Source organism: Eublepharis macularius, chromosome 1 (genome assembly GCF_028583425.1).
Source record: "Eublepharis macularius isolate TG4126 chromosome 1, MPM_Emac_v1.0, whole genome shotgun sequence".
Lineage (NCBI taxonomy): Eukaryota > Metazoa > Chordata > Lepidosauria > Squamata > Eublepharidae > Eublepharis > Eublepharis macularius.
Window position 1 is genome coordinate 167,017,118 of NC_072790.1, and position 26,233 is coordinate 167,043,350.

Below are 26,233 nucleotides of genomic sequence, written 5' to 3' on the forward strand. Positions count from 1 at the left end.
GGGGATAAATATGGAATTGAGTAGATAGGTGGTAACTTGACAGAAGTGCAAAGACTTATATCTGAAGTTTTAAAAGTCTACAATAAAGTTTCTCTAAGCAGTTTTAAAATATATGATTCATGAAGGCCTTGTATACTTTTTATGTTGGAACCTGCCCAGAGTCCTCAGGATAGGGTGGGTTAAAAAGTTTAATCAACTATAAATTGCTTTTTGTTGGCACAAAGTACCTTTTCATGAGCAAAACCTTTTTTTCCTTTATCAGCTTTTGGGTACCTATGTTTATTTGGCACACCCAGTTCTGTATGCCTCATGGTAGAACCTGTATAAATATACATCTGTGCCCCTAGCAATGTGGAAAATCCTAGGCTGCGAGTGGATGGCATATATCACATATAGAAGGAAAACTGATTTTAAAAAAAATGTTTTTGACCTAATATGGGCTACCTTTTTTCTTGCTTAATCCTAAAAACCTCAAGCTGAGACCATGGGAAGCCTCTTGCTAGACTTAGCTTTATATACCACTGTTTTCTGTGTTGATTCTAAATAGGGTGAAATTTTGAGCTTTTCCACTAACAGTATTGACTTCTATAGCGTAGCAACCTGCAGTTTTTATAGGTGATAATTATTATGTGCCTGCATAACTAATATACAGCCTCAACTAGTAATAATTTTATTACTAGTATAATTATCTTCTTGGAGTAACTTTTCTGAATGCATTATTTCTTTGTAGATTATAGCCCAGTTATAAATGTATTTTAAAGTTTAATTTTTTAAAAATTTTTCTTGTACTAATTTTTCAGGCATTTATATTATCTATATTCAGATATCTATATTATTCTTATTAAATTAATGCCATTTTTTTCTTCTGTAATCCTGGTTAAATAGTTGCCAACTTAACAAAAGAAATTGGTGGAAAAAGAAATTGAAGTGCTTTACATTCTAGTGGAACTGGATACATACTGCATACAAAGGAGTGACCTCACAACAAAGCAGTAATAGTCTTGCTTACAGGTTAAAACGTATCTTTTTAGACAGGCTATGGTGAGGATTTCAGATGTGAGCTTTTTACAGAAAGCATTGCTCAGTACATATGGAGAATCCACTTGGATAGGAATCTTTCCACTATGGTTGTTGTGGATTTTCCGGGCTGTATAGCCGTGGTCTTTGCATTGTAGTTCCTGACATTTCGCCAGCAGCTGTGACTGGTATCTTCAGAGGTGCAGCACCTCTAGGTGCTACACCTCTGAAGATGCCAGTCACAGCTGCTGGCGAAACGTCAGGAACTACAATGCAAAGACCACGGCTATACAGCCTGGAAAATCCACAACAACCATCATTCTCCGACTGTGAAAGCCTTCGACAATATTTCTTTCCACTGTCATGTATATTAAAGCCCAGAATTCCAGAACAAGCCCCTAGTTAAATACTAGACTTTAACCAAATTTTACAGTCCTGGCTTATGTGAAGTAAACTAATTTTACAGGTTTCCTACACTTGGACTCATTGTAAATTGGAACATGATGAACCCCAGAAGTTTTGCATTCAAGCTCTATGCTTGGAGGGAGGAAGCAGGATCAAAAGACCACAGCAACAAGCCATATATGTCCCCTAACTCAGTATACCTTGACATGTGACTACAGTCTCTCACACACTAAAGAAAACTAGAGCAACCAAAGCATGCCAGTCTCAACATGCAAGACAGTGTAGTGGTATGCAATTTAGAAATAAAAAACACAATCACTTAAACTCACACTATACAAAACAGAAAGGTTGTCATGAGCAACAACAAAGGAAAGCGATTGGTTGCTGTTCTTTGCCTCAGCAAAAGCTGAAATATATGCCTATGAAAGGAAGCAATGTACCTTGGATAAAGGAATTTATACCCACACTTTGTTTAGATTTTTAAAACACAGGTGTAGAGCAGCACAGAACTATCTGCTCCTTTACGTTTGTGATGCAGGCTCAATGGAAGAGATTGCTCAGAACTACCATCCATTTAATTCTTCCATTGCCAAAAGGGGAGCACAAGTACATATGATGAGGAGACAACACCAAGCACAAAGGGTGTGGGGAGGAAAGTGACTAAGCTCCGCAATCCCAGGAAATATACATGAGCCAGGAGAATGGCTCTACCAAGCACAACAGGGTCAAAGCTGGATAAAAGTAGTTCCGCTGAAACATGCTCAAGAGCATGCAGCCATCACTTCCAAAAAGAGTTCTGCAGATAAAACCCAGTCCTGCTTCTGCTGCTTTGTTCTTTTCCCTTGGTATCAGCAGCAGAATGTACGACTTATGCAGTGGCAGGGAGAGCAGGCCAGAGTCCGTTAAGGCTACAAGGCCAGTGCGACTGTTTTGGCTGTTGCATTCAGTACAGCAGAGGAAACAGCAGGAATGTCTCTGGCAACTCTCTGAAAGGGAGGGATGTTGGGTCCTTCCAATGTGTCCAGGATGCCTGTGAGTGGAGAAGAGCAACATAACTTAATACCAACCCTATGGTGTATCCACATCAGCGTACGTTATATTTCATTTAATTACTCTGATCCCTTGCCATGTCAGAATTGATTCTTGCTTATTTTTTATACACATGCACTTTACCCTGAAGAGACTACAGGTTTGGGTGGGGCATTATTGTTCTTAACGGTAAATTTGCAGTCTGTTAAAGGAGCGGTGGGCCTTGAGCTGTAGTTGTGGAATCAGGATTTAGCTTTGTTCACAGATTAAATTAGAACAGTGCTTAAATGAATGGGCATAATGATGCAAATTAATCTTACCTGGCAAAGGCTGTGATAATGGCCAAGACCAGAGACAGTGAAAAATTTCAATTGATTCAGACTAAGTACAAAAGCTTGTATTCTTTTTAAGGAGATACAAGGCTGTGTGTGAGGGGAAAGTGGCAACAGTGACAAATCATAAGATATGGAAGCTCTATCCCCTTCCTCTGTAAGTATCAGGATAATATGTAAAAAGTTACCAATTTAGGTACTGTTAGGGGAATTTATAAATCTCCTACTACCACTAACCCATATATATTTCAAGACACCAAACATAGTGATTACAGAGGGAAAATGTGTTCATTTCTTATATGGAATAACCCCAGACACTGCCTCCATTAGGGGGAGACATGTGTAAAGACCAGTAGCATTGGAGGGCCTTATATACCCTTCAGTACTGATTGGTTAACAGAATAATTGCTATTTGTTTACAGAATAAAATATCAAAGGTTAGAACAAATAACACATTCCCCAGGATACATGGCACCCAACGGGTATGATTGACGGGACAATCAGATCTTACTGTAATATAAACATTTCAATGCTGGAGTCATAATTTTGTCATGGGTTCGAAATTCTTCTGGGAAATAACCCAAAGTTAATATCTTAGTTGGAAAGTGAAAACAAAAAATGTTTATAGTTAAAAGGAACTTTCTCTCCTCACTGCAAAATTGAGCTGACCTGTAGTTTTAATTCCAGAAGTCAGGGAGAAAGAATCTGCCAACGAGGCAAATTTGCCTCTTGTGTGTGTGTTCAGCTTCAACTGTGCTCTCACACACAGGGCATTAGGTGAGAGGTCCTTAAAAAAAAACCCTTAACAGTTTCATTTCAAATCTTTGTGAATAAAACACTCCTACCCAGTAAACGTGAAAATGGGACAAGAAAATCCTCTCAGACGTTCCATGTGCTTGTTATTCTTATAGTCACATGAGAAAATTTAACAATAGGAAAACAGGACAGCTTCAATACATGAAGAACTTTCTATAAAGATATCACTACAATGCACAGGTGAAGAAACACATGAGCCTGTTCGCCACGTGACAATGTACACACCTTTTCCTTATACAGAAATTACATAAAGGAAAAACATTACGTCTGAAACTGCCCTAAGGTGAGGGAACAGAATGGGGTTTAGAACATACTATGAAATCTGAACAGGTATTTGCTTAGAGGAAACAGGTGGTTTAAAACTCTTGGAAGTCCTGGAAAAACTTTTAGGTTTCACATCTCAGGGTTTGAAAACATTTCTCCAGCCAGGTAACACATGGAACAACTGATATTTAATTCGCAAAGACTGTAGAAATCTAGTGAACATGTTTAGAGAAAAGTGATGATCTTCACATAACTCAAGCAACCTGCAGTTTGTCCCAAAACTCCTCTCTGAGGAATGGGAGAGCTCATAAGCAGCCACAGGATGGGTGGTGGTGGTGCAGCAATGAGGGAGAAATCAAATGAAACAAAAGAGAGACTTTTTTTGCTGGATCCAACCCATGTTTTTCTAGAAGCAAAACATATTATCTTCTCTTACCTTCCACCACCTTATGGTAAGCAAAGTGCAGATAAAGGAGGAACAGCATGTGCAGGGCAGCAAGTGCTCCACACAGGATAAGTCGTTGAGTATGTCCCACTGTGCGTGACACAAGTACAGCAACCTAGGAGACAGAAACTTAGGTCTCTAAAATTCTGACACACAATCCACCCCTCACATACAAAGGAAGGAGTGTAAGGAAGTTATAACGGATTAACAATATGCTTATTATGCTTTTTGCTGTTTTTTGCTTCGTTGTAGTAGGTTGATGCGTAGGATACTGTTGGCTCTGTAGTTGTGTTATGATTTATTTTTTCTTCTTTTGCTCTATCTTTTAACTTTTCCACAATAAAAATAATTTTTTTTTAAAAAAGGAAGCTATATCATTTTCCGTGGCTTGGTCTTTTGCTACAGAATTCAGTGGATGTAAAGGTACCCGGGACAGCTGGTTTCCTACATATAAAGAAGTCTTTTCATTTATCACTCCCTGCATCAGGGGGTGCAACCTTGAATTTGAGTACTACCAAAGCACGGGCATTTAAGTTAGATTTCATGCTGGGGAAGCAGTTATTACCCACTGGTGATAATGGGGAAATGCTGCATAAAATTAGCAGAAGCCTTCAGGAATTTAACGCTTGACACTAAACAAGAGAGACAGCCTCAAGTTAGTTTCAGCCAGTATGGAAACTGAACACACTCAGTTTCAAAAAAGGATATATCTCAGACTCCTAGTTACCATCACTCTAAGTGGATCCAGTCTTTAGCTTTAATCCATAGAGCATTTCCCCCACTACAAACCAGAGCTAACAATCTTTTAAATCAGTTCTTTCTACTGCAAAATACATTTTAGTGCTGTTTAATCAACTCTAAAGTACTCTGCATGACAGGTGATGTGTAACTCTGAATGATACATAAAGGGCCTTCATATAGGCAATTATTCTGAAGAGTAAACCTCCATGAATGCAGTAGCAAAAAGGCGACATATAAATAAATACATGTCTGATGCAGCGTGTTATACAAATCAGAAGAAAAAGATACCTTTAACTGCAGAGGATGCTTTGCTATGCAACTATTTACTGCAAAGCAGAAAGGAGGTCACTTCACATATACATACTCAATCAACTGGCTCTGTTAGGAAGACCCATTACACATACATTTGTACTACATTTAAAACCATTTACCATTCGTAGTGTAGAGAGTCCACCAATGCCCAACCAGAAGATATAAAAAAGGGAGTGAAAGTGGATATTGTAGGTGACAAAGAGGGTGATGCAATGCCCAAAAAGGCCATACCCCTGTAAGGGAAAGAATGCACAATGAAAACATCACAAGAGGTGAGAGAATTCCCAAGCATCATTAAGTTCTTACTGTATACTCCCTCTTAGACAGCCCTGGCTTCAGCAGCAGTACAGGTCAGGGAGCTGCAGCTGACTGGCAGAATTATGCTTCAGAGACACAGCCATTATTTATTTATTTATTTATTTATTTATTTATTTATTTATTTATTTATTTATTTATTTATTTATTTATTTATTTATTTATTTATTTATTTATTTATTTATTTTATTCGATTTATACCCCGCCCTTCCCACAGATGGGCTCAGAGTGGCTGAGAAAATGTTAAGCAGTCCTGGCTAACTTACAAGCTTAATTACCATGCACACTTGCAAAGGTTCATTAATTTATGTCTGAAAGCTAACTACAACTGCCCTGTTTCACTACCATTGTCCAGCATGGGATATGAAATAAAAGGCTATCAAAGGAAACTGAGGCAAGAGAGAGAAGACAACTATAAAGCCATCAGAAGAACACATGAAGCTGCCATATACTGACCCAGACCATTAATCGATCAAGGTCAGTACTGTCTACTCCAACTGGAGAGGTCTTTCACATCCTGATCCATTTAAACAGAAATGCCTGCTGAATCAGAAGCCTCACACAAAGTAGATGTTCTGCCATTGAGCCATGGCCCCTCCCCTTAGACAATCCTATTCTTACTCGTATAGTCTATGACAAAGACTTCACTAGTGAGAGAAGTGTATTCTTACTTACCAACAGTGACAACATTTGCACCATGGTAATCTGGGCATTGCACAAGTACGCCAGGAAGTATATGAAGGAGGAAACGCCTAGCCAGTAACCAAAGCAAGTACCAATTGCTGTACCCATCAGAGTGCCTTCCCGCTGCAGAAGAGCAATAAGAATGTTAAAGAGGCAAGCCATTCAAACTGATAATAGGACTGTCAAGCAGCACTGACTACACATGCTCACACCAAAGACATTAGCTGTACCTTCAAGAAAGAGCTCACTCTCATCATCATATGTCCAAGTAACTTCAAAGCTAAATAAAATCCTGCTTAAGAAAAAAAGGCCCCCATAGGTCTATCACAAAGATATATTATTAATAAACCTAAATAAGAGCTCCTTAAGTTATGTTTAAAAGTTATATTTAAAATGGGGAGAACTTATTACAGATTAATATTAATATGGAAGAATGGGGTTGGAGGTAGAAAAGTGTTAGCTGTAGAATGATTTCATCTGGAAGTCAAATTTTACAAAATATTTTTTCAGTGGTATCTGACTCCCCACAGGTTAGCACTCATATTTAATAAATGTTGGAGGATAAATGTTGAGGGTGCGGATCATCATTTGCTGATATATTTCATATCTTCTAGAAATTCTTAAGATACAAATGCTTTGGAGAACAGTGGTCCAGTTTGATAATGAAATGCTATGTATCAACATATCTCTTGAACTTGAGATAATACGGCTAGGGTACTTGAAAGACAAAGTGGATTACTCAGATAAGGAGGTAGTTGCAAATTTGTTCACTTCTGCCAAGATGGTTATAGCAACAAACTGAAAAAGACAGAAACCACTTCTGTAAACGAATGGTTTAATAAAATCTGTTGTACTGCTCTATTGACAAGACTAACACATTATCACATAACCTGAAGGAGTAATTTCTTTAAAAATGGATGCATTTAATAAAACTGGATTCTAATTACTATGTTCTGGAATGAGAAATTAAATGACAATATTTACCCATCTGCCTTTTATGATTTATTGTAGATTACTGTTTCTTGTGTATGAATTTTTCATTTGTATAGATATTTTTTCTTTTTCTTTGTGTATATGTAATTATAAACAATAATAAATTAATTTAAAAAGAAAACAGGTCCCCCTAACTCTCAATAAAAGAGCCCTAAAGGCTCTAGTACAGCACTGCAAGGAAGACTCTCTTACCATAAATTATCAAAAAACAAAAATAATGGCCTTTGGTAAGAAACAGAAGTCTAGAACCTGGTCCATCGATGGCCACTTGACTGAACAGGTACAGACCTTCAAATATCTCGATGCAGTATTTCATGCCTCTGGTTCAAAAAAAGCGCGTATTGTCCATGCAGCAGATATTGGGCAAAAGTCAGCTCACAATATACTAAGATTTCTCTGAACAAAGGGTGGATCCCTGCTGCCCTAAAACTCTTTAAAGCCAAAACTTTGGCCCAACTCCTTTATGGAATGATGATAGGGGCGACATCATCTTCTTTTGCCCCCCTTGAGCATGTCCAATCAAAGTTCCTAAGAGCGGCTTTGCAAGTCCCCAATTGCGTACCAAATGCGTTGCTACGTCTGGAGACTGGCACTGTCAGAGTGGAAGCTCAGGTGTGCCTTGCCTCTTTAAATTACTGGTTTACGATCAGCTATTTCGGGCAAGGCTTGACCCCACCGCTCCTTCTGGATGAACATCAATCTGAATGGCTTAAGACAGTCCTTTGCAAACTTGTGAGCCTTTCACCTTCCATGATTTTAACCATGGGTTTTGATCAGGCAAAACAGGCTATAAAACAAGGGATATTGGACACTGAATGCCAGCTTGATTTAGGGAAGAGTCTCTACTTTCTTGTCCCCTATGAACATCAGATATATAGTTAAGCCGGCAGCCTATCTGTCCCACTTGGAGGTGCATAGTCACAGGAGGGCCTTTACACTTGCAAGGTGTGCTGCACTTCCCTCTGCTGTTTAAGATGGGTGGTTTAACAGAATTCCCTATGAGAAAAGGCTTTGCCCCTGCAATGAAGGAGAAATTGAGACTGTAGATCATGTTTTTCTACGCTGTCCCTTCTATCGAGATGCTTGCATCAAGCTCATTACTTCTTTGATCAATAGCATACCTGGAAGAATGAGCTTGGAATATGCTAGGCTACTTCTAGAAGACGGAAATCCAACAACGACAGCCTCAGTCGTAAAATTTTGTGCAATAGCCAATAAAATCTGTCAAATGCTCTCATTATCGGAGTTTATGTAAATACCACCCTTTTATATTACTGTTTTAATTAACTTTTAATTTTGTGCTATTTTTACTAATAATTTTAACTCTGTAATTTTGTAGTATTTCTTTTATGCTGGTCCTTGACTGTATAATACATTTGATTTGAACTCACAATAATGGTATCAGATGTCTTCATTCCATGCAGCAAGATAGCAACCAGTGTGAAGACCAGCATGAGGGGACCGTAAAGCTCACCCGCTATCTTCTACAAGAGGAGGAAGAAAAGGAAGTGATTAATTAGTTTTGCATGAAACCAACTGCATCAGACTAACTCCACTCACCACTCCAGGGCATTTATTCTGAGAGAATCAGCAAAAGAACCTATTATGTTACTTCATAAGAAGCAGGAGTTTGTCCTGTGATGGACAGGACTGGCTCTAACTCCCCCTCTTCTGAGATACAGCCAATGGGAGTGGATGGAATGCTGGGCCAATGAGAATTTCCCTTGCAGGAAAGGGAGGCTCTTGGGAGCTGCTGAGACAGAATGGTTTTTGACTCTGCTGAAGGAAGGTAGCAGAGAGAGATAGCATAGGGAACTATCTGCCTGTCTGGTAGAACCTCTGGAAGAGGAGAACCTGTGAGGATTTGGGTCAGGGCTCTCTGCCTGCTCTAGAGGAGGCTAGACAGGTGGCATATGGTGGACTCCAAACTTCACCTTCCTGGTTCATGTTCACAGAGCTGGAAATTCTGATGTAAATGCTCACTTGCCAGGCCCAAGACAAGTCAGCAATAATATGTCATCAAAGCATTTAAAGCCATGACTAGGAGCTAGGCTTTGACTTTTCAACTAGCACAAGCCCCTTGTTAAATCACTGCAGATCAGCCAATGGTGTCAACATGGGCAAAGCAGGCAAGAGCAAAAGGAAGTGAGGAGGGGACTGAAGAACTGGCAAGAGAGAGGCCAGCGACACTCATGGCACCATTGGACTGATGGGCTCTTCTCTGGAGTATGAATGGAGGAAGAAGAGTCAACATGCATGACTGCAAGGCAACTACATACGTTCTACTCCATTACATTTAGAATAGCGTAATCAGCCATATTTACCGAAGCTTTCTGCCCAAGTAATTCATCATTAGGAAAGTATCAGAGTGCATCCATGATGAAACATAGATGAGGCACCACCTCTGTTCTATATTTCTATATAAATGGGCAAAATGAAGCAGAACATAATCCTGCAAACCAGTCAACTTGGGATTTAGAAGCTTCCTGCCCTTAGGATACACTAGCTCTGACATCATAATATTAAACCAAAGACTGAGCCTAATATCTGGTGCAGCAGCTCACCTGGGGAAAATTAATCATCTTCATAGGGATCATGGACTCCAGCAACCTGAAAAAGAACAAGGCATACAGAAGAGTGTTAACAGCTACAAATAGAGAAATCAGATCTCAGAGGCACTCATTCATTTTGAAATTGTCTGTAGGTCTGCCAGGCCAAGAGACAGGACACGAATTTAGGAAGTACATAAATAAACAAAACTTATTTTCTGCCAGACCTGATGCTACAGAATCAGAGTCTTGGCACCATATTTCTGTCCTGTAACTCATGCACAGACATACTAAACTGGATATAATGCCTTAAAGAGAAGAAGGGCCCATGCCCCAACCCTTATGGAAGTAAACAATCAAGAGAAGTAACATTCCATTTTTGTTTGTTGTCCATGCAGTTGTCATGCAGGGATTCAGAAAGGGCTTAAGAGCAATGGCCAACAATTTGTATCTTGGGACCATCACTATTGTGGATGACAGATTGGATTTGATGTTGTCAGACTGGATAGACAAGACTAAAAAATCTGCTGAACCAATACTTGACACCCTGCAACAGCATTAAAAAAAATTAAAATCAAACAGCTTGGCACAATCTGCTTGAGTAGTAAAACCATAGCTAAAATCCTTTTTCACTCTCCCCAAACTGCCTCATAAAAGGACAGAAAGCAGACAGCAGAACTGTGTGAGCCTTTTGTCTATCGCATAAAGATTATTTAAGGACAGATTATTATTTTTAATAACAGTAAAATGCAGGTACTGACATTCTTCTAGAGTGGACTGGACCTCTGCCACTAAAAGAGCTTCACTTATAAAGGGCAATCTTATGAAAGCCTCTGGTAGATCAGACAGAACTGAAGTGGGAGAAACAATTACCGGCATTTGCTGGCACCTGTCAAGTTTGTTTACCTGTTCCGAACTTGCATTGGCTCAACATCAAAATAGGGCCTCAGGATATCAATGTTAGCATACAGATTGAAGGCCTTTGAGGCTTGTCTCTTTCCAGCCTGCCACATCTAGGAGAGAGAGAAAGAGAAAAACATCCAGTCGAGAGCATCTTTCTTAATTCTACCAAGGACTAGGGAACTGATTTGTTAATAGAGGGCTGATATTTCTCTGCAAAGATCGGCAGGTAGATCATGTCCCTTCCCCCAACCCACTCCCTCACGGTTATTGCAGTTGTTACAAAAATCCAGACGCAGCCAGGAACTGGCAGCAGACTTCACTATCTCTGCCAATACATTGCTTCTAGCAGTGCCAAGGGCACGGTCTCACACTAGTCTCCTTAGGCAGAAATGCTGAAGGGGCCTATTTGCAGATCATGCAAGCAGAGGAGGATGCTTGAGCTCATGACTCTCTGACCCAAAAGTCAGGTAGAGAGATGGTTATTCATCGTGTGTGGGCTCATTTTACTTCTAGGGAGCAAGAGGAGCTAGATCTAAATCTCCAAGGACTACTCAGAAAATCCAGCTGGTTCAAAACTTGAGTAGCAAGACTCATTACAGTTACCACATCTCAGCAGCGCCTGAAGAATTACACTGGTTGCCTGCTGGTTTCCAAGCACAATTCAGAATGCTGATTTTTACCTTTGAAGTCTCATATGGTTTGAGACCAAGGTGCCCAGAGAATCACCTATTGCGATATGGACCTGCCCCTAAGTTCAGATCAGAGACTCTGCTCCCGAAGCCCCTATCTTCAAAAGTAAGGTGGGTGGCTACCAGAGACAGGGTATATCTGACAAGACTTTTTGTCTAAACCCCTTCCTGGTAGCTTGCCAGGCAGCAAACTTACTAAAGCTTTAAGAGTGAAACAGAAACAGTTTTATTTTCTAAGGCATTTGTCAATTGTTGATGGTTTTAAATGCCAGCTATTGATTCTTCTCTGTTCTTGTACAACTGATAAGTATAGCTCTCCTATGCTGTTTTTACAGCAGTATTATTTTGTTTTTGTAAATAACTAATTTTATGTAAGTTCCTCATTATTAATTTTATATGCTGTTTTTATCTGTTTCAGTGTTATGGTATTTATTTCTGTTTTGCTCTTTTAAATCATTGTAAACGGACTTGCAAACTACTTTAATGGAGATTGTGGGGATAAAAACAATTAAAAGCAATGGGGTTTTGGAACTGTAGCACTGTCTAACAATCCAATCCTATGCAAACTTATCTTAGTATCACTTAATACAGTGAGACTTACTTCTGCGTAAGCTGGCACAAGATTGGACTGTAAGTCTGGTAAAGTCAGAGGTCTGCCTATATCACATAGATTTTAAACTGGAGGAACTGCGCATGCGTCGATCCGGTTAAGACGCTCCCGAAACTGCCTCCCAGAGAAATTTGTTATTAAGCTGCCAAGAAGAGAGATAAACTTTGAAAAACAGTCTGAAACAACTGAGGAAAAAGTGCCAGAGAACCAGAGAGGTTGTATTCTCTGTGAGCCTTTGGAGGTGAGAGATATCTTTTGCTTCTATACTCCCTAGGCGTGGGCTGGGAGAGAAGGAGAGAAGTGTAAAATGGCGACTAAAAAAGAGCTGAAAGATTTAACACAGCTTATCACCACCTCGGAACAGAATGTTAGGGGTGATATTAAGGCACTCAAGAAAGACTTGAAACAGATGGCCTTAGAAATTAAGAGCATAAAAAATACTGCCGACAAGGCAGCCCAGAAAGCTGAAGCTAATGAGGCCAAAATTAAGGAACTGACTAGCAGATTAGCTTCTGTGAACGACCGTCAAAGGAGGAGAAACATTCGTTTATCTGGCATTCCTGAAGATATTTTAAAGACTGATCTGGAAGCAAGGTTAATTGAATGGTTTGAACAACATGAAATAAAAATTGGCCCGGAGGAAATAGAAAGAGCACACAGAGCTCTCCGTCCCAAACCTGGTCTGGGAGCAAAGCCAAGAGACATTGTTATGGCATTTGCAAGAGAGAAAACAAGAGATACTGTTTATAAATGGCTAAAAAGCCAGAAGGACCTACAGTTTAATGGCTCTAAAGTGATAATAAGACAGGACCTCTCTCCAGAGACGCTGCAGCAAAGAGCGTTGTTAAAACCTTATACTCAAAGACTCTTTGACAGTGGAATACTGTTTACATGGGGATACCCAGCGGTAATTTTGGTATTTAGAGAAGGTAAACTCTTGCGTGCAAGAAACCCAGAAGAGGCAAGGAGAATGATGGAGAGACTGGGAATTAGTACAGCGTCATTAGAACTAGAAAACACGGAGGAGCAAGAATCTGAGCAACAGGAAGCTATTGACATTACTACAACTAGCACCGAAGAAGAAGAAGGGGAGTCGAACCAGTCGCTACAAAGCAAGCCAAAGCGCCTGAGAAAAGCCACTAGTCAATCTTAGGTTACATCTGGTACTTCACAATAAGGCTCTGTTTGAAGATATAGCACTGATGTTAATTTATTTTTGATTTTTTTTTCTTTTGAATGGAAAAATATGAAATAAGCAAGGTGGCTTCTATTGAAACATGCTTAAATTAAATAATAAGGGAGGAGGGGATGGGAACGCAGCTCTCAATTAAGCAACAAAGAGGTCAGGAGGCATATGCCACTTGTATACCCCTTAGGGGAGGCTCTTCAGGAAGGGGGAAGGGGAATGGGGGTGACCATCAAAGTAAGAAAGGACAGAAATGAGCACACATATATCAAACTTACAAAAGAGAATGGTTGAGATAATTAAATTACTTTCTTTGAATATAAATGGATTGGCTTCAGATCTAAAGAGATACAGATTAAAAAATTTGATTAAAAAACAGGGAATAAATATAGTATGCCTACAGGAAACCCATAAAGGTAAAAAAGATAAGAAACCTTTGCTGAATTCCCCATTATGGGAAACAAAGGTGGAGGCAAGAGGAACTAAAAAAGCAAGAGGGGTAGCTATCCTTGTACACTCAGGTTTAAAGATACAAGAATTAGATCAAACATTTGATTCAGAAGGGAGATATGTTTTTTTGAAATTCAAGCTGAACAACAGGAAGTTTACAATAGCTTCTATATACGCACCAAATACAGGTCAAGTAAGTTTCTTAAATAAGGTATTTCAGAAATTACAGAATTTCTATGAAGGGGAATTGGTTGTAGCAGGGGATGTTAATTACGACTTTAAGAAAAGTAAAACTTTGAAACTTCAGAAATGGAAATTGAAGGATGTATTTACTTATGGAGGGATAACACCACAACCTACATATTTTTCTAATAGATTTAAGACTTTTTCATATATTGACTATATTTTGATAAAGGAAACAAATGAGACAGAGGTGGTGAAAACAATAACTGAACCTATATGGATTTCGGATCATGCTCCTTTGATAGTGCAACTTAAATTAAGCGAAGATCAGAAAGAGAATATCTGGAAATATAAGGCTAATATGCCGTTAACAGAAAAGGATCGGATGGACTTAAGAAGAGATATAGAGCTCTATTTTAGAGAAAATAGGAACTCAGTTACGGAAGAAGTGCTCTGGGATGCTGCTAAAGCCGTCATAAGGGGAGTTTATATTGCTAAAGAAATTAGAATTAGAAGGGAAAACAATAAGGAAAGAAGCAGGAAAGTAAGTGAAATTATACAAAAACAAAAAGAATTGCAGGAAAACTACAGTAGACAGACTCAAGAACTCCTAAAAAACTTTAAAAAGAGCTAGAGAATTTAGACTCTTTATCTATGTGGAAGAAAGAAATATTAGTGAAAAATGAATATCACAGAATCAATATAAATACAATGAAAAGAATGGCCAATTATTTAAAGACAAGGAAGGAAAAGCAAAACATTGGATGCATCAAGGGGGATGGGGATAAACAGCTTTTTAAAAATGCTCAGATAAGAGAGGAATTTGCTAAATTTTATCAACAGTTATTTAAATCTGGAGAAAATCAAAAATTTGATGAACAATTAGACAACAATTTAACGACAGAGCAGAGGGAGAGCCTGAATAAAGATATCACACAACAGGAAATAGCAGAAGTATTAAAGGGTCTAAAAAATAGAAAATCCCTGGTTTGGACGGATTCACTGCAGAATATTATAAAGAAATGGCAGAGTTACTGTTACCAGAAATGCAAAGATTATTTAACTATATATTAAAAGAAGGTAAAATGCCAGATTCATGGAAGAAAGCTGAGATCCTTCCAATTCTAAAACCCCAGAGAGACCCTCTAGATACAAATTCTTATAGGCCAATTAGTTTATTGAATCAAGATTACAAAATATTCGTGAAAGTTCTAGCTAATAGATTGGAAAAACACTTACCAAAATTAGTTAAGGAAGATCAGTATGGTTTTGTCAAGAATAGATTTATAGTCCATCCATTGAGAAATATACTAAATGTTTTGTCTGATAAAGAAAAGAAAACCCTAGCTCTACTAAAATTAGACGTTTATAAGGCGTTTGACACCTTAAATCATAATTATTTAATGCAGGTATTGGAGAAATTTGGTTTTACTGGACCGTTCCTAAATACTATAAGGGAAATTTATAGGGGCGGTAAAGCAGTTATTAGAATAAACAATAGACATACTAGAGAAATTTCAATCCAGAGAGGAGTAAAGCAAGGTTGCCCATTATCCCCGATGCTATTTGCATTAGCAATGGAACCCCTAGCAGATAGGATTCGAAATAGTGGTAGAATTCAGGGATTTCAAATAGGTAAGGAAGAACTTAAGTTAAATCTCTTTGCAGATGATATTTTGCTGACAATAAGTAATCCGCTACAGGCAATAAGAGAATTGCTAGTTATTTTAGAAGATTTCAAGTCAAGCTCGGGGCTTGGTGTCAATATTAAGAAATCTGAAATAATGTTTCTTAACGTAGATAGGGAAACTAAAAGAGAGATATTAGTTTTAACAGGGATGAATTCAGGAGTAAGTAAAATTAAATATTTAGGAGTATACCTGGCTAGAAACGTAGAGAAGCTACAAAAAATCAATTATAATAAGGTTTGGACAAAGATAACAAAGAAATTGAAGGATTGGAAGAATAAACATTTGAGTATTTTAGGGAAAATTAGAGCAGTTAAAATGTTTATATTACCAAAGATGTTATACCTACTTCAGGTACTCCCAATAGAACTTGACCAGAAAGATATAGGGAAATGGGATGAAAATATTAAAAATTGGGTGTTCGGCCGGAAAAAAGCAAGAATCTCAAAAAAATTGGTATATGCGCCCCAAGATGATTTAGGATGGGGTCTCCCACATCTGCAAGCCTATTATGATGCATTCCAGTTGAAAGCACTGATGGAGCTAGAATGGAGGAAAGGGGACAAGTGGGCAAGATTTGAATCTGCAATCAATAAGGGAGCAGGTAGCTATGGTATTTATACTAGAGATCTGCAAAAGGAGATAAGGCAAGCAAAGGGCCCAAGAAAAATAGCCTTGATTGCCTGGAAGAGGTGGAAAACGGCTATGATGCCACAGAACTCAAAATGGACTCCACTTAAGTATATCTGGGAGAAGGAGATGAACCCGAAATTTTGGGAAGATCTTAAGGCGGAAGGTATAACTAGAGTGAAGGATATGTATAATGGTCAAGGGGATTTGTTACCACTTCAGGAATTGAATCAAAAATTGGGGGAAAGATATTGGCTAAATTTAAGGGGGTTATACCATTTAATTAAACAAGATAAATATAAAGAAGCTATTAAAAGGGAAGACAACAATATAGAACACACATTATATGTGGATGAAATTAAGAAAGGGCTGGCAGGGAAAATCTACCTTGAATTGGTGAGGGATAAGGAGTTTATGTTTAGAACTTTAAAAAATAAATGGAATAAAGAAAAACAAATAACTTCTGAGGAGGTTAATAAGTTAATGGTGAATTTGAAGGCAATTAAGCTAGAAAAGTATAGAGAACTTGAAAGAAAGATAATCATGAAGTGGTATAGAACTCCTGCCCAATTGGCATACATGTTTAAAGGGATGAAACCTAACTGCTGGCATTGCAATGCAAAAGAAGGGTGGTACTCCCACTTATGGTGGGAGTGTCCAAAGGTTATAGATTTTTGGGAAAAGGTACGGGGGAAAATAGCATTGGTATGTAAGGTCAACCTTAATATAGATGTAGATCTATTATTCATGGGTGTATTGGGAAACATTAGAATTGAGAAACAAAACCAGGATATTTTCAAAGCAATGTTATTAGCTGCACATGCAGTGATTGCATACGGTTGGAAGGAGAAGTTAAAATGGACCTTAGAAAGATGGAATGATTACTTGTATGAATATATTCAATCAGATATGTTGGAATGTTTAAAAAAAGATAAGGCATGGGATGGAAAAATGGAGGAGATAAAAGAGAAATGGACTGCATATTTTCAATGGGTATATAATGGAGAAGCCAATACAACTATATTTGGAAAATTGGAAAAAAATGTGCTCATGGCTTAAAATTTAATTTGTAGTTACAGGATGGCCACCATGTGGGGGGGAGGGTTACAAAAGGGGTAAAAGATGTATCATAGGAGAACTGTGACTGTATTGAAATGTAATAATATGTGATGCATTAATTAAAAAAATTAAAAAAAAACATAGATTTTAAACTGTCCACTAAAGGTAGACAGGTAGGATCCCAAGATGAAGGGAACACTGAGACAAAGTCCCCAGAGGTTTATGATGAGACAAATGTGGAAACCAGCTCCCTGCTGCTCTCAGAACTTAAAAGACAAAATCAGAAAATCAAAAAATAAGCCACACAGAGCTCCAATTACCTGATCTGCAACTTGCCGACCCAGTTGTCCCTTGAAACCCTTCATCCCCAAGAATTCTCCATCTTCCTCATCTGCAGCAGCTGCCTCTGCATCCACCTCTTCCTCTTCCTTCATGCGTTGGTGCATTTCACCCATGTCTTCAAAACTGGAACCAGATGTGTCATCCATGTTTTCCATATCAATCACAGCACTGCCCCCACCCTGAACAACAGACAAATAAGTGGGTATTTAAAAAACAGGTTGCATTTCTAGCTAAGGTGCAATGAGTATATTCCAAACAACTAGGAGAGAAGCAGAAATGAGTTCCTTTTACCAGATGTGGTAATACTGGGAACAAACACAAAAGCTAACTGGCATGAGCTAAACTCAGTACAATTCTGAAATTTCATCCTCAATCATCTATGAGGTGAGATTCACTGCTCTGCATATCAATAAGCTTTGATGTGAAGCAGTAAGGGGAAATTTTACCAGATCCCGTTTATTTACCCAGGTGCTGCCACTTCTTCAAGTCTTACTGAATTGTCCGACAGAAAGCTAGCACTGAATTCTGTTCTCCTTGTAACACACAGTTGTTAAGGGTAGAACAAATAGGAGTTCTGATCTGAGAGGCTTAAAGTAGCTCTGACAAAATGTACTAGTCATAAAATGAGATACTCTGCTAGACATCCCATGTTTCTGGGAAAATATTGCACAACAGGCCACACCAAGGCTGGAGATATTGAAGCATTTACCCTAAAGAAGTAGAACAGGCAAATAGGAACTCTGCTCCCATTTGCCACTGTTCATTTCTAAAATCGGCAGCATATTCACTGTTCTTTGTAGAACAGCTCCACTGCTCTTAATGTAACAGTGACAGACAATGTGGTAGGGAAGTTCTCAAAAGTTGAACAGCAGCAGCTTGTTAAACTCGGAAAGATAATCATCATAAGCAAACCCACACAGGTCACTTATTAACCTGTGAAACCAGTCACTAGAAGGATCTGCAGACCAGTATACACCCACAATCTTCTCTGCTGTGTTCAAATTGAAAGATATATTGGAAGGCTTACTACCTTTCATGTAGTTTGTTCTCAACACACAGGAAATCCATTTGTTTATTTGTTCTTTTAATTCCCTTGGGTCTAAAAAGGAGCACTAACAATGCTATACTACTATTTTTTACAGTGACTCCTGCAGCTTTTTCATTTTAAGAACTCTGGGCAGCATATACAAGGCTTACCCACCAAGGTAAGTGATGCTGAGAGCCAGCAACTGAACCACAAGGTCACTTACAGAGTTGAGTGGGATTTAGAGTCAAGCCTCCTCGATTGCAACCTAGCACTCTACATGAGAGCAAGCAGGGCGCAAACAGATTGTCAGATACAGGAACAAGCCAGGTTTAAATCTCCAGTCTGTCATGAAACTCGCCAGGTGATCATCGGCCAATTAACATTGCTCACCACCACATACCTTGTAGGGCTGTTAAGAGATTCAAATAGGAAGAGGGAACCGTGGCTTTTTTAGAGGAAGGGTGAGAAATGAAACACTTTAATAAATAATATTATTAAGCATCTAAAATAAATCTTTTATTGAGTAAAAGGATTGGAATACATTTCTAATTATTCAAGGCAGTGAACACAAAACACAAAACTTTTACCAGTAACAATAAAAACCCTCATCAGCACAAAGTCAAAGATATCGTTTTCTCAATGGCTGTTAGTTAAGGTAACATGTAAAAAGGGGGAGGATCAATTCACAGATTTTCAAAGGCTGTTAATCAAATGCTGCTATAAACAGAATATCCTTTTTGATTGGTTTGCTTTTACCTATTTGTATTCATATTTATTTTAAGAACATAAGAGCACGATCAGATCAGTGGTACATCTAGTTCAGCATCCAGTCTCACAAAGTGGCCAACTAGTTGTCCAAACAGGACACAGAAAAGTCCCAGGCTCTTCAGCCTTTCCTCATAGGAAACATGCTCCATCATCTTAGTTGCCCTCTTCTGTACTTTTTCCTACTCTGCAACGTCCGTTTTGAGATACAGTAACCAGAACTGCACAAAATATTCCAAATGAGACCCACCCATAGATACAGGGATATTATAACATTGGCTGTTTTATTTTCAATCCCTTTCCTAACAGTCCTCAGCACCGAGTCTGCCTTTTTCACTTTTGTGGCACACTGCGTTGAAACTTTCATTGAACTATCCACTAAGACCCCAAGGTCTTTTCCCCTCTCAGTCCTCACAAGTTCAGACCCCCATTAGCAAATACTTGAAGTTGGATTTTTTTGTTCCAATGCGCATCACCTTATGCTTACTTAGATTGAATTTCATTTACAACAGTGTCCCCCCCCACACACACAATTTTTGGAGATCCTCCTGAAGCTCTTCACAGCTGGTTTTGATTTTCACCATACTGAATAATTTTGTGTCATCAGCAAACTTGGCCACTACACTGCTCACACCCAGTTTCAAATCATTTATGAACAAATTAAACAGCACTGGCTCCAGTACCAATTTTTGTGGGATCACTGGTTACTTCACTTCATTGTGAGAGCTGTCCATTTATTTGGTCTCTGTGCTTCCTGTTCTTTAACTAAGTCTTAATCCATAAGAGGACTGATATTGACTGCTAAACTTATGCAGGAATCTTTGGTGAGGAACCTTGTCAGAAACCTTTAGAAAGTCCAGGTATATAATGTCTACTGGGTTGCTGTTATCTACATGCTTCTTCACTTTCTCAAATCACTCCAAAAGTTTGGTCAGGAAGGATTTCCCTTTGCAGAAGCCATGCTGATTTTCCCTCAGTAGGCTTTGCTCCTTTATGTGTGCAGTAATTCTATCTTTGATTACAGTTTCTACTAATTTGCCTGGGACAGATGTTATTTATTTATTTATTTATTTATTTATGTCATCTATAGTCCGCCTTTCTCACTGAGACTCAAAGCAGATTACACAGTATGAGATTAGTACAATCAATATCAAGTACATTTCAATACAGTATCAAGGATATTTCATAAACAATACCATAGGGTAAATAGATACAAGTTTAAAGACACAGTATTAGCAAGAATCCAATACAGAGTAGAAAAAAATACTGAAGCAGAACATAATTTTAGAACTAACATTAGACAATATGGAGCACAGGTGATACATAGGAGTACATATTTAAAGCAGCAGCAAATATGTAAGGTAATATAGAAGTCTATGGTCCTTAACTCATTAGCAAAGCATCTTCCCTACAATACAGCCCTCCCATTTGAGTAAAAAGCCTTTTTGAATAGTTTGGTTTTGCATCATTTACGAAAAGCCAGGAGAGTGGGGGCTTTTCTGACTTCCACAGGCAGGTCATTCCACAGGACAGGGGCCACCACAGAGAAAGCCCATATAGGGGCTGCTGCTGACTTCACCTGTGTGCAGCCCGGCACCTGCAGGAGACCCTGTTCAGATGAGTGAAGCTGCCATGGAGGAACATAGGGAGGGAGGCAGTCCCATAGGTATGCCGGACCAAAGCCATGAAGAGCTTTGTATGTAATAACTAATACCTTGAACTGAGCATAGTAACTGATGGGTAGCCAATGGAGCAACTGTAGGATGGGAGTGATGTTCATGCTCCTGCTCACTCCTGATAACAGTCGAGCTGCAGCATTTTGCATTAACTGGAGCTTCCTAGTTAACTTAGATGGGAGACCTATGTATAGAGCATTACAATAGTCAAGCCTTGATGTTACCATAGCATGGATCCAAGTGGCCAGGTCAGCCGTGTCAAGATAAAAAGCCATCTTCCAGGCTAGAGTGAGGTTGCAGAAAACATTTTCCCCACTGCCTTGTTTTTCTAGTCATAACGCTGGATTCAGTATAATCCCTAGGCTCTTAACTGAGTCTGCAAGGGTCAGATGAATTCCATCTAAAGTGGGGAGCACAATGTTCTTCAAGATCTCTGCTTTACCAAGAAGCATCACTTTGGTCTTGTCTGGGTTCAATTTCAATTTGTTGTTTTTCAATCATTTCACTATGGCTGTCAGGCAGAGATCTAAGATTTCTACTACATCCTGCGGGGACCTGGATAGCGAGATATAGAGTTGGATGTCATCTACATATTGATGACATCCAACTCCATAGCTGCAAATTAGTTCTCCTAAAGGTTTTACATAGAGGTTGAATAACATGGGAGATAAGACTGCGCCCTGTGGAACCCCGCAAGATAGTTCCCATTCTAGAGATAGTTGGTCTCCAATGGCCACCCTTTGAATCCACTCCAAGAGAAACAATTTAAACCAGTCCAGGGCGCATCTTTTGATACTCACTTCTGTTTCCAAACGCTTCAACAGGATAGCATGGTCTACTGTGTCAAAGGCTGCAGATAGATCCAATAGAAGCAATAAGGAGGCATGGCCTTTGTCTATATTCAGACGATCATCCACTAATGCTACTAGTGCTGTCTCTGTCCCATGCCCTGGTCTGAAACCTGACTGGAAAGGGTCCAGAGCACTAGTTATCCAAAAAGGTCTGGAGTTGGTCAGCTACTGCTCTCTCAATCACTTTGCCCAGAAAGGGCCGATTAGAGATTGGGCGATAATTGGCCACATCATTTTGTTTAGGGATAGTTTTTTAAGTAGTGGATGGATAAATGCCTGTTTGAGTGGCCAGGGAAAGCTGCCCTGAGTTAGTGATTGATTTACAATAGACCTCAGTGGTTCTCTTATGTGGTCCTTACTTGATTTTAACAGCCAGGATGGGCAAGGATCGAGTGCACAAGTAGTGATTTTCACAGACATCAAGATCCTGTTAAGATCTGTCAATGTGATTGGTTCAAAGCAATCCAAATGTAAGCTGGATGGTACTTTTATCATTTCTTCTATCTTGCTTGCATTGCAGCTAGGATCTAGATCAGAGCATATTGGTGCTATTTTATCAGCGAAAAGCTTAGCAAAGGCCTCACAGCTAATAGTCTGTTCTTGGGACTGTAAAGGTTCAGATTTAGGAGTTAGAAGGCGATAACTGGCCTGTAATTTCCCAATTTACCTCTGGATCCTTTTTTTAAAAAACAGGTGTAATATTGCTACCGTCCAACCTTCTGGTACAGTGACTGATTTTAGTGACAAACCACATAGATGGGTTAGTAGGTCAACAATCTCACGTTTTAGTTCCCTAAGAACTCTTGGATGTATGCCAACAGGACCTGGAGCCTTATCAATTTTTAATTTCGCCAAAAGCTCTAGAATGTCATTTCTTGTCACCTCAGTTTGGAGGATGTACTAAGGACAGAATGGAAGGAACTGAAAAGAGCATGTTGGGCAAGCAGCAGTTGTTTTTCTTCTAAAATTATCATTATATGTAAAACTGTATGGATGCCAAGCAAGAATAAGGACTTCACTTTGAGTAGTAAAAGTTCTTTATTGATAAGCTGCTAGTATCATACACTTAGGCCATCTTTGCCAGGAATAATGGTTATATGAAAACATCAAGCAATTACAGGTTCAAAAGCGCAGTTCACTTCCAAGGCCCCCCCCCCCAGTCTAACGTCATCTAGCAGGCATTGGGAATGCAGTTAGGCAGGGAAGGAATAGGAAGGATGGATGGGGAGTGTCTTTCCCAGGCTAAGGGGAGAAGTTCCATGGAGTAGACAGATAACACCGAGAGTAAACACTCCCCTCACATACTTTCCCATCGGGAGTCCTAGAAGCAAGGTTAACAGCTTCTGACAGGTCAAGCAATTGAGTTATAACATGAAGTATAGGAATCATTAAATCACAATCAAAGTCGCAGGCAAGACCGAGTCTGAGCATGACAGGCGATGCCAGGCACCTGACAAAAACCCTGTGAGATAGAACAGGCAACATCAACAGAAATGGAAGGGAAGAAACCACATGGAGATTTTGCTGCACTTTGGCATTTGGATTGTAGTGGGATTTTTGGAACATTCAAACAATGTCATACCCTGATCAATGATTTTCTGGGTTTTCCCCATTATTCCTCTTATCTTTCCAACATCCAGTTTAATAAATTCTTTGTGTGAATGGAAAGGTGTGCATTTTTAGACTCCCACCACATCAACATCATTTCCCTTGCCTCAGCACTCCCTCACCCCCGCCATTTCCCCTGCACCACCTGAGGGCTTTTTTCTGGCTTAAAAAATAAAAACTGCCATTTTGCTATAACATTGTAATTTTATAGTGAAGTCTAAAAAAAGGCCTGCCGGTTGCACAGAAAACTGAAGCAATGAAAGTGTGGAGGAAAACTATCATGTGGATGTCTGGTTACCCCTGCCTCTGCATTCACAAATGTAAAGAGAGCTAAACAAAAAATAGCCACTATGAAGAAGCAACCCTGAATGTAGATATTGGTTGGTGGTAATAGTGTCCTGCAAGGAGTGGAGTCGCTCCATCTGTTGTCTGTGGTTAAAACTACAGGAAGTGAAATATAAGTTGGGAATTTGAGTAGGACAACAACTAGCAGCTATTAATCCAATTAAAAGTTTCCCAACAAATTCTATTTATGGAAAATATTTATCCATCACAGAATGGGCTTAGACTGGAATAACCCTGCATTATACTCAATAGATGTGCTGCTGTATGGTTCAGAAACTGACACAAGGACTACTACAAGCCCACCAGATATGGCCAACAGTTTTAAATTCTGGAAGCCATGAGCATTCTTCTCAATTATTGATAACTGAAGGTGGTGAGGAGGAGGTCAGGGCCACGCCCCCACCCTCAGCAGGTCTCCTTAGAAGTTATTCTACTCAATGCTCATTAGCTATCCTTTAAGACAATGGCAGATCTCCACCACGTGGAAAACCTGGGCAGTCTGAAGTTTATTAGCAGACATTCTAGCAAAACCACTGTCACTGGAATGCAAGTTTTAAAGTGCTTACACTATCTGTAAGCAACTGTTAGTAGAATTAGGATTTTAGTTGTTGTAGATTTTCTGGCTGTATGGCTGTGGTCTTGGCAATGTAGTTCCTGACGTTTTGCCAGCAGCTGTGACTAGCATCTTCAGAGGTGTAGCACCAAAAGACAGAGATCTCTCAGTGTCACAGTGTGGAGAAGATGTTGGCAGGTAATTTATATCTACTCAGGAAGGTGGGCTTGGGCTGAGTCATCCTGTTTCCCAGGGTGTGGAATGCTAATGGGTAGAAGCTTCACTGTATCCCGAGGAGGTTCTTTTGCATATGGATTGGTGCTTGATATGCTAATATTATCTGCAGGGCTATCGTAAGATGTAGAGTGTTTAGTTAGTCTGGTGTTTTTCAGGACTGGCAACCACCCCTATTAATTCTTAAACTCTCTTCTTTCCTGTTGAAATTGTGCTTATGCTTATGAATTTCAATGGCTTCCCTGTGCAATCTGACAAAGTAGTTGGATGAAATGTCCAGTATTTTAGTGTCCTGGAATAAGATACTGTGTCCTGTTTGAGTTAGGCTATGTTCAGCCACTGCTGATTTTTCAGGTTGGCCAAGTATGCAGTGTCTTTCACGTTCTTTTATTCTTGTCTGGATGCTGCGCTGTGTGGTACTGATGTAAAATTGTCCACAGCTGCAGGGTATGTGGTATACTCCTGCAGAGGTGAGGGGGTCTCTACTGTCTTTTGTTGATCGTAGCATCTGTTGTATTTTTCTGGTGGGTCTGGATACTGTTTGTAGGTTGTGCTTTTTCATAAGTTTTCCCATCTGATCAGTGATTCCTTTGATATATGGCAAAAACACTTTTCCTGTAGGAGACTGTTTTTCCTTAGTTGTTTGATTTATCCTTGGATCCAAGGATCCAAAAAGCCTTAGGCGGCTTTTTATTTGTGTTGGTTTCCAGTTCTACAATCATTGTCCAATTGCTTTACACAATTTTGTAATCTACTTTATGCCTCAATGAGAAAGACAGGCTACTACTATTTCTGCAATCCATATCCTATTGCATTGTTTTATGATCGTCTGATATTACTTTACACTGTTTAATCCACCTAGTCTCTGAGATAGACTATAAATCATGTAAATAAATAAATACTATGACTACTAATGTGTTCTGCATCTCTTCCTCTCAAAAGACACACCTTCTTTGGAGATTTAAAAACAACAACAGCCGTTCATCATTATGACAATTAAGTATTTTGGGACCTTCCAATACAGCAGCCCAAATTTCACTCTCTTGTGAACACCGGCAAAGAGTTCTAACAACCACGGACTCACTTTGGGACTCACTTTCAAGTAACTCTGACAAAATCAGAGTTTTAACTATTGTTCGTGGTCCAGAGCAGAAAACGAGGAAATGTTTTCTCCGACCTTTTCTAGACAGGAGCTTGCCTTGATAACGCCTCCCCCTGAACCAATGATTTCGGGCATGGTGCCAAAGGTGGAACTTACTCCGGACTAAATACCCTCGAAGAAAAGACCATCGTAACTGCAGAACCCCTCCTCCATACCTGCATGTTGTCCTCGAAGGCTCCCCACTCCGCCGCAGTCCCACCTCTCGGTGCTCCAGCTCCAGCTGCAGTCCCGGGGCCGGACATTGTCCCAACTGTTGCTTGGGGGGGAATACCCCCTCCCCTCCCCCCAGTAGGCGACCTGAACCCGACAAACCGAGAAAGACCCGGATGTACTGAAACGACGGCCGCACCACTCGGGCCGTAAGACCTGC

General features: G+C 39.5%; 1 protein-coding gene across 1 annotated transcript; it reads right to left on the reverse strand.

The window, feature by feature from the left end:
• Nucleotides 1-1,979: 1,979 nt before the first annotated feature.
• YIPF3 (Yip1 domain family member 3) lies at nt 1,980-26,221 on the reverse strand. The gene is made up of 9 exons (XM_054977299.1): nt 26,019-26,221; nt 17,621-17,821; nt 10,809-10,915; nt 9,918-9,963; nt 8,745-8,837; nt 6,352-6,483; nt 5,481-5,594; nt 4,300-4,423; nt 1,980-2,452 (listed from the first exon to the last, which is right to left on the reverse strand). The coding sequence occupies exons 1-9, from the start codon at nt 26,103-26,105 to the stop codon at nt 2,331-2,333; spliced, it is 1,026 nt and encodes a 341-aa protein (XP_054833274.1). The 5' UTR covers nt 26,106-26,221; the 3' UTR covers nt 1,980-2,330.
• Nucleotides 26,222-26,233: the final 12 nt, after the last annotated feature.

Excerpts from the sequence above, each read along its gene's own strand:
- YIPF3 (XM_054977299.1), bottom strand. The coding sequence starts at position 26,105 with ATGTCCGGCCCCGGGACTGCAGCTGGAGCTGGAGCACCGAGAGGTGGG. Across the intron at positions 17,822-26,018 it reads CCTTCGAGGACAACATGCAG|GGTGGGGGCAGTGCTGTGAT; the intron begins GTATGGAGGAGG and ends TCTGTTGTTCAG. Across the intron at positions 9,964-10,808 it reads CCAATGCAAGTTCGGAACAG|GTTGCTGGAGTCCATGATCC; the intron begins GTAAACAAACTT and ends GTTCTTTTTCAG.